This window comes from Hydra vulgaris, chromosome 15 (genome assembly GCF_038396675.1).
Source record: "Hydra vulgaris chromosome 15, alternate assembly HydraT2T_AEP".
Lineage (NCBI taxonomy): Eukaryota > Metazoa > Cnidaria > Hydrozoa > Anthoathecata > Hydridae > Hydra > Hydra vulgaris.
In genome coordinates, this window is record NC_088934.1 from 30,750,920 (window position 1) to 30,767,309 (window position 16,390).

A 16,390-nucleotide genomic window follows, 5' to 3' on the forward strand; every position below is an offset into this window, starting at 1 on the left:
TATATATAAAAGTTATATGTAAGTATATATATATATATATATATATATATATATATATATATATATATATATATATATATATATATATATATATATATATATATATATATATATATATATATACACTAGTGGCCATCGGAATGGACACCCCTTATAAGTATATAAACTTCACTTTGGTGTGTTTTTTTAAAAAAAATAACAATTTTTATGCGGTTTTCTATATTGATTATTATTTTTTAATGTGTTTAGTTTAAAAAAACTAAAATTTTGAATAAAGTTCACAATTTTAATATAAAAATATAACAAATTAATGACAAAGTGGCATATTGTGGTAAATTTACGTTTTAGAGCTTACAAAACATGTTTTTAAATAAATTGCTTATGAAAAAACTCTAATATTTTGTTGAGTATCTTTTATTTTTTATTACTGCAGCAATCCTACGAGCCATTGAGTCCACTCAATTCCCCCAAATCTTTAATGCTGATCACGTGAAACCAGGACTTGATTATGGCCTCTATTAATTGTCGCCTGTTCAGTCGAGACCACAGATTTTCTATCGGATTCAGATTCCAGGCTGTTTCCAGGCCACTTCAAAACGATTATTTTTTTGGCTTTAAACCATTTTTTGACAGTGTTTGCGGTGTGGCATGTAGCACTATCCTGCTGGAACACACAGGTTTCTGTTTAGTAATCAAACAAATCATCAATCGATGTGAGTAGTTTGGCTTCTAATATGTTTTCTTAGTATTTTTTTGGCGTTTAAGATACCATCCACAATGTGGATACGACCAACAGCATTTCTGGTCATGCATCCCCACAACATTACACTTATGGGATGCTTTATTGTAACCAATGTGCACTCAGGTAGAAGATCTTCACCGGGCCTTCTTCTCACATAATTGATTCCATCACTTCAAATAATGAAAATCTTGCTTACATCTTTCTAAATAACTCTTGCCTAGTCTTCCTTTGTCCATTCCTTGTGTTTTTTTGCCTAAATCAAACAATTCTTTTGTTGTTTTTTGTTTAAATATGCTTTTTTTTCTGGGTCTTCTTGCTTTTAAACCATTTTCAAAAAGCCTTCCGCGAAATGTTCTTGAACTAACCAAAACTCCGGCGGCCTCTAAATGATTTTTAATTTCAGCTGAAATTGGTCCTCTGTTTTTAAGTGCAAGCCTCATTTTCTTCCTGTCATTGTTAGCAGTCGTCTTCTTATTTTTTCTATTTTTTGACATATTTTTGAAGGTATTGGTTGCCTAAAACCTTTTACACACCTTTATCACTCAAGATTTTGTTGCTCCATTACCCAACTTTTTTGCAATTTCAATTTACGAGTAACATTTTCCAACTAATGTAACATCTTTGCATTGCTTTGTAGGTGATAAATATCCATTCGCCATTGTAAATAAAAGTACAATTTTAAAAAGCACACCAAATCTTCAAGAGCACTGTCGACTTTCCAACAGGAATGGTTGAAAATCAACTAAATGACTACTAAACAAGGAACTTGTATTGATACCTTCAAAGATTTATAGATAAAAATGTTTAATAACGTAATTAACTATTAGTCATCGCAATAAATAGACTAAATTTCACAAAAGCATAAAAATAATGAGACATTCATCTTTTACTAAAAAAAGCCATTAGCAGAGCAATGCCTCATTTTTGACACCAATTAACTATAATAATCTATATTTATGATTAAAATTGATATAAACAAGTAAAATTTGCCATTTCCTATAAGCCAAATATTAGATGACGTGGTTTAAATATTAAAAAAAACAACTAAATCCACCAAATGCATGATATGCCAAACTTTCTAAGAAAATTGTTAAAATCTTCAATTGTATGTATATATATATATACATTCACTTGAAATTTTATGTTACGTCTTAATTGGTTACAATTGGTAACAAGGTTACATTTTCTATGTTTTAATTAAATTTTAAGTAAATAAACTTAATAATGCAGTAAATGTTTGTTTATCGTTACCGTATTGCTAAATACTATTATATTTTTTATTTTTATTGTAAAATAGCTTCGCCTCAATTTGTTACTTTGTCACGAAAAAAATATAAAGTTTCAATACGCAAAGTTAAGTCTTAAATGTTTTTTTTTTTAACTTTATAAAATGTAACTAAATGAGACTTAACGTAATGTTACTAAATCTAGATTTGTAAACGTAACTAAAATATGTCTCAAACATGGATTTTTTTAACGTTATGTTTCGTCATAATTTGTTTCACTTAAAAAAAAAAAAAATAGACGTTATGTAGCGTAAAAAATTTTATATTTGTGACGTATTTTAATTGCGTTAACGATATTAAAATACGTCAATTAAATACATTTAAGAATTAAAACGTTTTAATTTTCAAATGTTATACGTTACGTACTTCCAGTAGGTTATACTTTTAGAGGTAATAAGCTTATTACGGTTAAGCAATCTAAGGTACTTAAGTTAAGCAAGAATGTACCGTACCGGAAGTTATTCAACTTTTAATGGTACTTTTTTGTTTGTTTTTCGTTACGTAACTTTTAAAGCTTTAAAAGTTGCATTTATTATAAATAAATAATTTAAATCATCATTTAAATAATCAAATACTTAAATAATATTGTAAATAAAACAATTTTGCTAAATACCGTAACTCATGATCATGTATGCGTTTATCGAGACATTTGTAACTACATAATATATAATTTTTTAAACTGCTAATTATTAACGTTTATTTTAATTGTAAAATAGGTTCGTCTTATTTAGTCAATTTTTTTTGTAACTAATTTGTCGCAAAAAAAAAAAAAGGTTTAATTCCCAACGTTACGTTTCAATTATTTTATTTTAACTTATAAAAGTGCTTTTAAAAAGTGTAGACTGAAACATAACTAAGCGTTTAAAAATCTATATTTTAGACGTATTTTAACTTCGTCTCATATCTAGATTTTGTTTCGTTACGTTGCGTTTTTTTTTTGGTCAATAATAGAAGCGTAATACTCAACAAGTTTTTATTAACCCACAAGCAAAAATGTATATATAATTTCAACCTTTTTTATGATGTGAGCTATAATATTATAAATAGTAAATAGTTTAAGCCATTTTAGTGTATCACTTCCTGTGAAATATCCGTTAACCCCTCTATGTATGTGTTTACTTTCTGTCTACTCTCTCTGACTTCACTTTTCTCTTTTTCTCTTAATAGCTCTCTCTACATGGTGCTGTTCTTTCAGCACACCTGTATATGTAAATATGAAAAAATAAGATTTAATAGATACATTAGATTACAATGTTACGTATCATTAGGTCAAAATGTTACCTGTTGTAACGTAACACTTTTCACGTAGCGTTAAGATACAATGTTACGTTTCGGTTACGTAAAAATAACGGTCGTTTTGCACGTAACGTTACTTTACGGTGTTACGTATTGTTACGCAAAATGTTACGTCTCGGTTACGTAAAAATATCGGACATTTTGCACGCAACGTAACGAATTCCTTTTACGTAACAATACGTATCGTAACTTTAAAATGCTATAGGGGAATGTTTCACCATCAGGAGATTCATCAGGAAGAATGTCTGAGCATTAAAAAATTTAAGTTATAGAAAAAACTTTTCACAGGAACTTGGAAATTTTTATAATTAATTATATAATAGCTGTAGTGGTTTGCAACCAGGAAGTTGCATCAACTACTTCATATAATTAAAAAATCATGAAGAGAATTCTTTAGAGTTAGGATAAATTTTAGACCGATCATTTGTTTTTATAATTTTTTAAAAAGAACTTATTTTCCTGTCTGCATTTAGAAATTAATTCAGATTTTTTATTCAATAATTTTTCGTGATCTAAATGAGTAATAACTTCAAATTTTTTTTGCAGTCATAGTATATGTTTTTTGGAATGTTATTATAGGCAGGCGCAGTTTTTAGGATAGACCAGTGTAATTTAAAATCGATATTTTTTTACTTTTAGTTGCCAAATATACTAAGACAGCATAGTCTCTGTTGAGTATTTTTTATGTTTAAAAGATTGTTTGTGGTTGGCATAACGTTATGCCAACCACATAAATCACATTTAAATTAAGCTGGTCTATCTTAAAAACTGCGCCTGCCTATAATAATATTTCCAAAAAATGTATACTATGTTTACAAGAAAACTTTACTTGATATTATTACTCACTTACATCAGGAACGTTTATTGAATATAAAAGCTGAATTATTTTCTAAATGTAGACATGAAAAGAAGTTCCTATTAAAAATTTACAAAAACAATAGATCAGTCTAAAACTTACACTAATTCCACGAAATTCTTTATATGATTTTTTAATTATCTTTTGTAGTTGATGCAACTTCCTAATCACTACAGCTATTAAATAATTTACTATAACAATTCCCAACTTCCTGTGCGATAATTTTTCTAAAACTTGAGTTTTTTATGTTTATACATTCTTCCTGATGAACCTACTTTTTTGTTCTATCCATAAACATGTTGTCATATATGACTTTTTCAAAAATAAGTTTTTTAGAGTAATGCTTTATAAATATTTCAGATGTCAATGAATGCAATGAGTTGGCTAAGTATTGCAACTTGACTAACAGTGATTGTGTGAACACTAATGGAAGTTACAATTGTTTTTGCAAGTCTGGATGGATACTGGAAAACAACAGTTGTGTTGGTAAGTTGTTTGTAACGTTTTTATAATTTGTTTTCCCTTTTTAATTTAATGGATAGCCACCTAAACTAGATTATTAGTTAGTTAATATTTTTTCTACCCACATATATGTTGTCTTAAATGACATTCTCAAAAATTAGTTTTTTTGAACATTACTTTATAAATTTTTTCAGATGTCAATGAATGCAATGAGTTGGCTAAGTATTGCAACTTGACTAACAGTGATTGTGTGAACACTTATGGAAGTTATAATTGCACTTGCAAGTCTGGGTGGATACTGGAAAACAACAGTTGTGTTGGTCAGTTGTTTGTTAAGTTTTTTAAATTTTGTTTTTGCTTTTAATTTTAATTAACTAATAGTAGGACCACATTGTTACGTGCTTAGATTTCTATGGTATCAACTATAGGAAATACAGCAATATAAAAATAGGCATGTTATATCAATATTTATTTAAAATAATAATCATATATTATAAACTTACAAGCAAAGGTGAACTTATGGATATATGGAGACTAAGTGTTTCAAATGAGTAAACTCTGTCTGTTTGACTTTTCATATAACGACTTTTCTGTTCATCAAAGAAAATCCTTAAAATAAACAAAGTAATTTACAATAAATTTTTCACATAAAATATTCATATATGTAAAATTCAAAAAAAATTAGGATTATAATAACGGACTTAGTTAAGTCATTTAATTTTGAATTAACTATCTATGAAAGTATTGTAAAAAATATTAAAATTATTAATTATCTATCAAAGTATTGTAAAAATTATTAAAAGTACTTCATTGTAACAAAATTTAAAATGCGCAAAGGATATATTAGGAAATGGTATGAAAATTATTGATATTTCATTTCAACTTTTTAGAAAATTGTTAACAATTAAGAATTCTTAAATTATCAAAAACAGCAGAAACTCGACCTAAAAACGTATTAAGGCTTACATTATGTTATACAGTAATCTGGTAATTGTTAGATATTTTAGTAAACACATTTTATGTTAACACTGTAAGCCGAACTCTGTTATACACCGCCTAAAAAAATGGTAAAAATTGAAAATATCACAAGTAAAAAGTCATGTTTATATGTAATTATATATATATATATATATATATATATATATATATATATATATATATATATAATATATATATATATATATATATATATACAATTTCTTTTTAGCACAAAAAATGTAAGCATTTTAATAAACAAGACAAACTTTTTAATCAATAAAACCATTTTATTAATTCTAAATAAAAAAATACACGTTTCGACTATCAATAGTCATCTTTAGTTGAAGTTTAATTTTTAAATTTGTTTAAATACCTATATGGGAAATTTTTTCAATACCAATACAAAATGTAATTATCTGTGTACAAACTATTAATTTAATTACCAAAATACAACAAAAACTATTATAAGAATAACAAGTCATACTAAAAAACAAATAGGAATTGACGAATGAATAGGTTAATAAAAAAATACATAGAAAGTAATCACTAAACAGAAAGTGTCAATTGGACATGGTTGACCTGTTTGTTCATACCAGGTTTTAACCATTCTATAAACATGCTTTCTTTAACTTTTAATTCGAACTTATTAGATGGTGAATCTAAAATGGAAAATTACTTTTTATTTAATTGCATAAAACAATTTTCATTACCATGATAATTTTCATTACCATAATAGATAAGTGGTTTTTTGTCTCTCTTATAATGTTTAGTTTTCCGTGTCTTGAAAAGGCGAATAGTTTCGCCTATATAACAGGAGTTACATCCTGCACATACGAATTTGTAGACTACGAACGATTTGAACTCTGGAGGAATAGGATCTTTAGATGAGAAAAATTTTGGAACCTTTAGTGAGACAAAAACTAGTTTAAAATTTAAAGAACAGCAATATCTTTTAACAATTGAATTTAATCTTTTTTTTAGTTAAATCAGATATTTTTCCTAAAAACGCTAGTTTAAAGTAAAACAAAGGTTCTTTGAGATTTGGTTGTGATGGATTGTTTGTGTTAATTTTGTAGGATATTTTCAAGTTCACTTCTTGTTCCATGGTGAAAGAAATAGATATGTGTTTACTATTAATATAATAGGAAAATACGTGCTTCATTTTCTGACTGAAAAGCAGCAAAAATGTCATCAACATAACGTTTATAGAAAACTGGCTTAACTCCATTGCAATTTTTAATCCAGTTATTTTCAAAATGACCCATAAACAAATTGGCAGGAACAGGTGCTAGTGGAGAGCCCATGGCTACACCATCTATTTGATCATAAGTATGTTCTTTAAAAAAAAATGTGTTGGCGAGGTAGCAAAATAGAATAGTTTTTTTAAATCGTTTTTAGTAATTTTAACATTTTTGTTATTAAGCATAATCAAATTAACTGCGATTTCAATGGTTTCTTGGAGCGGAACATTAGTATATAAGCTGGTTACATCATACGATACTAAAAATTATGTAAATTAACCTGACTTATTTCTTTAACAAAGGAGAATGAATCTTTAGTGCAAAACTCTGTGTTTATTAATGGAGATAACAAATCTCTAAGAAATTTGGCTAGTTGATAATTGTAGGTACCAATAGATGATACAATAGGCCTGAAGTTTATGGTAGTATCGGAGGAAGTTAACTTGTGCATCTTTGGAAGCCCATAGATACGAGCAGGATGAGATCCGGAAGGATAAATTCTGTTGTATGTCGAAACATTGAAAAAACCTTTCGCTTTTAGTTTCCTTAGAAAATTTTGAAGTTGAATTTCTCTATTTAAGGTTACATCTTTCTAAAGTTGCTAAAATTTTATTTTGTCATTAATAATTTTATAAAAACGATTTACGTAAATTTCTTTATCTAATATTACTTCTTCATTACCTTTATCAGGTTTTAGAATAATAATACCTGGAATATTTGAAAGTTTTTTAATATTCCATGTTTTTTCAGAGTTTCTTGAGAAGGACGATAATTGTAAATATAAGAATTTGCTAAATGGGAAAGTTTAGCTTTAAGTTTTCCTGAATCTTCATTATTTTTCAGTTTTGTTTGAAGAGAGCGATTAAATAGTTCGAAAGTAAAGTAAATATCAGCACGTTTAAGATATTTTGGTGGAATAGAAAACTGTAAACCATTTTTAAGGATGTCTATTTTATCATCAGAGAGTTTTTACGAAGAGCGATTAGTTATGATATCTGAAACATTAAAAGGATTTGTATGACCAATTGTTAATCTTCTTAATTTCTTCTCATGTATTTTTATAATTTTATCTTTTTCTTTTTCTGTATTTGATTTTAGCGCCTTAATTAAAATAAACCAATCAAACGAAGAAATAGTTGTTTTTATGCGATCTTGTAAAGTATTAATTTCCTTATATAATTGTAATTTCTTCTTGTTGCGCTTTTGTAATGCACTCCTTATTAATATTTTTCTTATAAAACGAGAATCAAATTTTGAGAAGCCAGATAAATTAAATGAAATAAACTTCCGTAAACCTCCAAAAATCCGCAATTATTCAAAAACACAATATCTAAGCGGCTTTATTTAACTTATAATTCAATTTTTCCAATCTTCTAAAATCTTTCTTTGAAAGATGTGTATACTTAAGTGCAATGTCATTTATTATATATCCAAAATTTCGTTTTAGCACAAAAAATGTAAGTATTTTAATAAACAAATATATATATATATATATATATATATAAATATATATATATATATATATATATATATATATATAAATATATATATATATATATATATATATATATATAAATATGTATATATATATATATATATATATATATATATATATATATATATATATATATATATATATATATATATATATATATATATATATATATATATATATATATATATATATATATATATATATATATATATATATACATATATATATATTCGAGATGTGCCGGGTACCCGGTTCGGACCCGGGGACCCAGTGAATCGGCTGTTTTACCGGGTACCCGGTATCGGCCATTTGTTGCAGTAACCGGCACAGGGTATCCTCTCTTTTTATTTAAATTGATTTTCTTTTTTTAGTTTCTACCAATAAAACTTAACCAATAAACTTCTTGATATAATTCTAAGAGCGTTATGTAGTCGATAACCACAAAGTTCTATAAACTTAAAACAATCTCACTTAAAATATTTTTTAATATATTTTTGCAAAAAAGTTTATACGGATGCAAAAAACTGTTACGCTCAATTAAATTATTTGAGAATAGTGATCGACCGAAACCGAAATTTGAGCCGAAACCGAAAGTACCGAAATTTCGGTTCAGTGAAGCCGTAGCCGAAACCGAAACCGAAATTTTGGCCGAAACCGAAACCGAAATTTCGGCCGAAATTTGTAAAAGAATGTTTAAAATCCTTAACCTTTTATGATCACCGAATTAAAGCAAAAAAGCTATTTTACATATATCTAAGCAATTACCATGAAACATAGTTTAAATTTATAATATTTTAAGACATTTCAATAATTAAAATTATTAATTACAGTAAGTTTCTCTGTGGAATACATTTTTTTTCCTGTTTCTGGCAAAAGTTTGTTTCTTTCATTTGAAAGAATGTCTTCAGCAGTTAAAAACAACCTTTTTACTTCGGTAGATGTTGGTGGAGGTCTAAAGAATCTCTTTGCTACTATTTCCAAACCAAACTTTGCTTTTAATGGTGTTTTCTAATATAAATCTATGAAAATTCAGACCTTCTTCGAAGTTTGAATCAATTTTTGAGATATTGTCAACACAGCCAGGCATTGCAAATTGCAACACTTCAGCCCTCTGCCGTTTTGTTCTGGTGTCAAATAAGGGTATTGTTTTTTTTTAAATTTAATAGACTCAATTTGATCTGAAGTTGGTATATTTTCAGGACTGCCGGTAGTTATGAGTATTGTTTTTTCAGTTAGGAGATTTTTTAGAGTAAACAACTTCTTAAATGTGATTATTTGAGATTAGTAACTTAAAACTATTATGTAACGTGATTTCAATTAAAATTTCTACAATTGTTATAATTAAAAATTGATTTACTAACAAACGATTACAATTAGGAAATCGTCATGATGCCACTCTAAATTAAAACTTAAAAAAAATCTTATAAAAGTTTCGGTTCATTTCGGTTGCGGGTTGTACCAAAATTTTGGCCGAAACAGGAAAAGTAAAAAAATTGTTGAAGCAGAAATTTCGGTTTCGGTTTCGGCCGAAGCCGAAAGTTTCCGTTCACTATTTGAGAATACAAATAAAATGAATGAGGGTAAAAAAATTTTAATAGCTTCTTTTTACTCTGTTAGAACAGAAGATATTTTTATTCTTTGGAATGCTGATTGCGCTTTTCATTTGTATCAAGCACAAATCATAAAAGTAGGAATGTAAGATAAATATTTTACAGATTTTTTATATTTTAATTTCGAGCGTATTAATAAAAAAATAATCGTTTTATATAAAATAATCGAAAACGTATGAAATCAAACGTACTTTTATTAACTTTATAGAAATTTTATTTGAAAGAAAAACTATGAATAAAAAAAGTATAGCGTGGAAGTTTTTTGATATAAGCACGACTCCTTATATGAGCAAGTGGAAACTATATGATAGTTTAGTTACGAGAGGAGGAAAATCTTTAAAGTCTTATGGAACTAAGCAATGGTAAAACATTTGCGTTTAAAAACTATTTGTCTCTGACGACAGATATTTGGACAACGGATAGTGCGAAAATCGTTTTCTTAAGCCTTACTTGACATTGGATAGATCCAACTAAATTTTCCCAAGAAACTGCTGTTCTTCGAGTAAATTATTTTCCTTAAAATCACACAGGTGTTCATATAAAAGAGTATTTACAAAAAGGTTTAGAATCTTTTGAAATCCCGTTAAGCAAAATTCATCTTATTGTTACCGATAATGCAAGCAATATGAAGGCTGCAGTAAAAACAGTGGAATGACATCAATTCCATGCTTTATCCATACTTTGCAGCTTGCAAAGTATTGATAAAGTTCATGGCTCTATATTTAACCAAAAAACCATCAAAGAAATTTTAACTTTATGCAGAGGAATAACGACCCATTTTAATTATGCACCAATAGCATGGCAAAATTAAAATCAATTCAGCAGCAATTAAGTACTAAACCTCACAAAATAAAACAAGATGTTCCAACTTGCTGGAATAGTTATTTGAAATACTACAAAGAACGTTTGAACAAAAAGTTCCTTTGGCCATTAATGCAGCAGAGTTTGATGAAACTAAATTTCCTACTATTTATCAATGGGGAATGGTCGAAAAACTTGTTTACATTCTTGCTCCATTTAAAAACTTAACAAAAAATTGTGGGAGGAAAGACAAAACTTGCGCAAAAATTATACAATCAGTACTTGCATTAAAAGTTTTTTTACAAAAAGCTTCGTCAAGTGATAAATACGTTGGGATTATGAGGATAATTGATGAACGAATAAAGTCTGCTACTTAAAGACTTGATAAATTTTTGCTTAATAAAATGATATGTGTATGAACATTTTTGGATCCACGATATAAATTATTTTATCAACATGCAAATAAAAATGTTTTTAGAGAGTGGGTTGAAGAAGCATTAAAAGAAATGCAAGGAGTGCAAGATGTTGTTGACTCCGACGATGTTCCAATAGTAAAAGCTCCAGCCTCTACAGGATTCATTAGCATTGATTATTGTTTTAAAGATGTAGCTTTTACGAGAACTGGAAGAAAGCAGAGAACTAATAGATATTGAAGTTGCTGACATATTTAAGTAGCAAATAATATTAAGGTCTGCAATTACTCAAGAAATAGACAACTATTTATCTCTGCCTCATTTAGAAAATACAGGTTGTCCGTTTTTGTGGTAGAGCAAATGTGGAATGCAGTTTGAAAAACTAAAAAAGATGGCATTAAAATATCTTACAGCACCTCCGTCATCAATAGAAAGTGAAAGGTTATTTAGTGCTGATGGGGACATATACGAAGCAACAAGGAGCAGACTAAAAGCAGATAGCAGAGAATACCTAATGTTTGTTCATCACAATTTAAAGTTAATAAAACAATTAAAATAAGATACAGCAAATAAGCGTTGTTAAGATCTTTTTATTTGTTTAAATTGGTTTTATTTTAATCACTCTACGGTCGAGTAAGTCCACCCATTTTTTGCAATTCTTTGTCTCTCTTAATCTTTTTCTTTTCCTAATAAAACTTTCAGCGGAACTTCAAATTTTGCCCTCTTCCACACAAAATGTTATTTAGGCCCGAACCACCAAGCGAGAAAAATAATTTTATAATAAGTATAGTTATTAAAAAACTGTTGCACAGCTTTTGAAAAAATTTTGTCCCCTAAAACTCAGACCCTTTACCCATGGTAAGGGGTCTGAGTTATAGGGGACAAAATTAAACGGTAGTTCCGCCAAATAACCTTTGGTTAGTTAGCGTAAAAAGCGTATTTTGTGTGAATAAGTTCATCAATAGAGATTTCACAAGTTTTTATTAAAACTTTTAAAAAATTGGACTCGGTACCGGGTACCCGGATTCGGAGACTCGGCATAAACTGGTTTTGGCACAGCACTAATATATACATACATATATACATATAAACATATATATATATATATATATATATATATATATATATAATATATATATATATATACATACATATATATATATATATATATATACATATATATATATATATATATATATATATATATATATATATATATATATATATATATACATATATATATATATATATATATATATATATATATATATATATATATATATATATATATATATATATATATATATATATATATATATATATATATATATATATATATATACAGGGTACAAATTAAGAGTTTCGCAAATTGCGATTGGTTTTTGGTTTCACGCCTTTACAAAAAGTTTTTCTTTAAAAAACGTTTTTGTGATTTTTTTTTTTTTTTTCTTGATCAGTTTTTTTTTTTCTTCTTTGGTTTAGCTTTATTTTAAAAAAGTGATTGTCTGTGTTTTTTATTAGGGCTTATAAAATATGTAACGCCTAATTTATCTTTGAATAGAAGTATATAAATCATTTGCTCTCTTGCGCATATATTTTTATTCAACATAAAGCGCTTCCGAATTTAAATTACTTTAAATCTCTGCGTGGAAGCCAATAATATCTTTAAGTTATCTTTACTTTGATATAATGAATGGATAAACTACATCCCAGTAAGTTTACTTATAAACTAAATCAAAACAACTAGTTAATTTACTAAAAGTTACTTTATACTTGAAGTTATTCTATACTTAAAAGTTACTCTTTACTTAACAGTTACTCTTTACCTAACAGTAACTCTTTAGTTAACAGGAGCAATTACTCAACTGTTAATTTTACTTTAACAGTCAACAAAGTTTGCTTAATTTACTGAAAAGCAAGCGAAAGTTACCCACGAAAATGTTATATTATCATGTATGTTGTTAACACATAATATAAACTTCTATCTTTAGATTTTTAAGATTTTCAGGAAGAAAGAAATTTTAGTCTTCTAAAATTCTCTTAGGGATTTTCCTTAAATTACGCCACGCTAAAATTATTTAAAAAAAGGAAGGAGATGTATAAGCTCTTTCAAGTTTGTTTAAGTTATATTGAGGCAACTGTTAAGTATTTATAAACCAACAAAGTAAAGTCTGGAAAAATTAAAATCCGATTAGCAAATGATTTTATGAATTCTCTTCAATACTTTAATGTCATTAACTTGTCAGACGAGGAAAAGCAAATGAAATAAATGAAATGATTTTTATTTCACAGTATATTTTTATTTGGTTGATATTTTTGTTTTTATAAGACAAATCATATTTTAATGCAATTAAAAGGTTGTCCATAAAGTATTTTACAATATATCAGTTCTTGTTTTAAATAAAAAAATGCTTAATGTGAACTTGAGATCATAAAATTCTCTTTATATCTTTATCTTTTAAAGACATCAAAACTACTGCCATAAAAAAAATTTCCGAAAAATGAGATCAACAAAAACAATACCAAACTCAATCAACAAAAACAATACCAAAACTTTGTAGCCGAATGTTTATTTTTTTTAATTTTTTTTTTATATTGAACTATTAAACTTAATATTCCTTTTTTTTTTTATATTTAATATAAACTCATTTTTCCCTTTCTCGACAGTATAAATGAAATAAATTAAGAATTTATTATTTAGAATAATTAAATATTATTTTATTATTATCTTAAATTTTTAATTTTGGCTTTCCTTCTTAAAACAATTTTTTAATTTTAAAAGTTAGCGAGTAAAAATAAAAAAGTATAACTTATTGCCAAAATAGTTGTAAGAGCAAAGATGATTGGAATGAAATTTCCAATAAAAAGGATGGTAACTCCATTTTTGAAGCATTTAATTCTCAAACAACTTTGTTGTTAGATTGTCATGTACCACTCAAAAAAATTAGTAACAAAAGCTACAAGCGTCATTTCAAGCCGTGGATTAGTGAAGGAATAATAAAATCAATTTAAATTGAAAATCTAATTAAATTTAATTTAAAATAGATAGAAAGAATAAGGATAAAAGATACAACAAATATAGTTAAACTAAAATATTTAAAAGCTTTAAATATACTATATTTAATCTTATAAAGCTGATCAAATAAATACAGACCTGAAAAGGCATAAAAAGTCTAATAAATGTCAAAAATGTCAATAATGTACTTCCAAACTGCTTACAAGTTAACGAAACATACATAACTGAACCAACTCTAATCTGCAATGAATTCAACATCTTTTTGACAAAGATAGCTCATAAACTTAATTCTAAAATTCACTGGTCTTACATCAGTTATAAAAAGTAAAACATTATCATCTTAAAGCTCCAAATCTTCATAGTTTACTGATATCTCCAACAAACCATTCTGAAGTTTAATCTTTTATATATAAATTAAAACATAGAAAATCAATAGGTCCTAACAGCATCCCCACAAACATTCTTATTAATTTTAGTTCTGAATTTTCTAATATTTTCTCTAAACTATATAATATATCCTTCTTAAACGGAAATTTTCCTGACATTTTAAAATTATCTTGTGTCATTCCAGTAAATAAAAATGCGTTTGATAACGTTAGTCATACCATTTTAATATCTAAACTTAAACATTACAGAATTCAAGAAGTTGCTTGTAACTGGTTTCAATATTATCTTTCAAATCAAAAGCAGTTTGTTAGCATTAGTGGTTGCTAATCAAATAACAAACATATACTTTTTAGTGTTCCCCAAGGTTCTGTTCTTTGCCTTTTATTGTTTTTGATTTATATTAATGATCTAACTAACTCTATCTACTTCTTATCTGTCCATCTGTGCGTTAATGATACTAATATCTTACATAATAATAAGTCTCGTCATTCCTTGAGTAAGAATGTAAACTTAAACTTAAAATGTTTAATGTTTAAATTGATCGGCTAAATGCAAATTAATTTCTCTAAACTTGGAAAAAACTGAACTAATATTTTTTTCAAAGACAAAAAATTATATTCAACAATCATATAAATAAAACAAAAATTGATAATAGACGTTTATATCCAACACGCGTTGTTAAATATCTTGACATTTTTATAGTTTCGAACCTCTCATAGAATTTTTATATAAATGCACTTCGTAAAAAACTTAATCGTGCTAGTGGCATGCTTTCAATAATTCGCCATTATTTTTATAAAACTACATTAAGAATCTGCATTTTACAATTTTTCAATCTCATCTCATCTACTGTTGTCAAGTTTGGGGACAAATTGGCAACTGTAATATTAAAAAACTGTTATCAGCTCAGCGCCAATCAATCCGAATAAATAATTTTTAACCGCATAATACAGAAGCTTCAAACTTCTTCAAAAAACTAAAAATTCCTACCTTGTTAGCACTAGTTAAATTTGCTAATCTTCTTTTTGTTTTGACTCTCTTAATAAAATTTTACGTTCCTCTGTTACAACCTCTTTTACTAAAACTTATACTGTACATTCATATTTAGCTAGAAACATTCATGATAAAAAATTGAATGTACCTCCCTATAAAACTTTGAGGTATGGTAAGTATTCAATTCCCAGTGGGCACAAGATGTAAAAAAGACGTCTTTTGAACGTTCAAAAGACGTCTTATTTAGGTCCTGTGCCCACTGGGTTACACTTCAGTGCATCAGTGAATGAAACCGAATTCTTGTGTGCATTGCAAATGAGTTTGAGAAAATAAAATTTAAAAATTAAAATAAATAAATTTAAACAAATTCTGAAAAACTTTCTATTGTAATTTTTCATCATTATTAACTTCCTTTAGTTTACTTTTTGTTTTTCTTTTTTTTTTTACTATTTCTATAGAATCTTTATTGTTTTTGTCATTAATATTTATTACTTTCATTACTGATGTTTTAATATTTCTATTATTATCAGAATTATTATGAATACTATTATTTTTGCTGTTACTATTGTTCTATTAATGATTAAAGTTATTATTGATATTATTGTTATTTTTAAAATTAATATTAATAATATAACTATTTGGTTTCACACCATTAATCAGAAATCTGTATGAAAGACACCTTGCTCAATCAGATATTTAATTTTCTTCTTAATAATTATATTTTGATTTTATAACCTTTTATATATACATATATATATATATATATATATATATATATATATATATATATATATATATATACATATATATATAT

At 26.6% G+C, this 16,390-nt stretch overlaps 1 protein-coding gene across 1 annotated transcript in view; it reads left to right on the forward strand.

The window, feature by feature from the left end:
• LOC136091459 (hemicentin-1-like) overlaps positions 1-16,390 on the forward strand; it is a 136,139-nt gene that overhangs the window by 67,034 nt on the left and 52,715 nt on the right. Inside the window, exons 10-11 of the mRNA XM_065819063.1 lie at positions 4,541-4,666; positions 4,837-4,962. Of these exons, the coding sequence (XP_065675135.1) occupies positions 4,541-4,666; positions 4,837-4,962 (252 nt within the window). The remainder of the gene's footprint in view (positions 1-4,540; positions 4,667-4,836; positions 4,963-16,390) is intronic.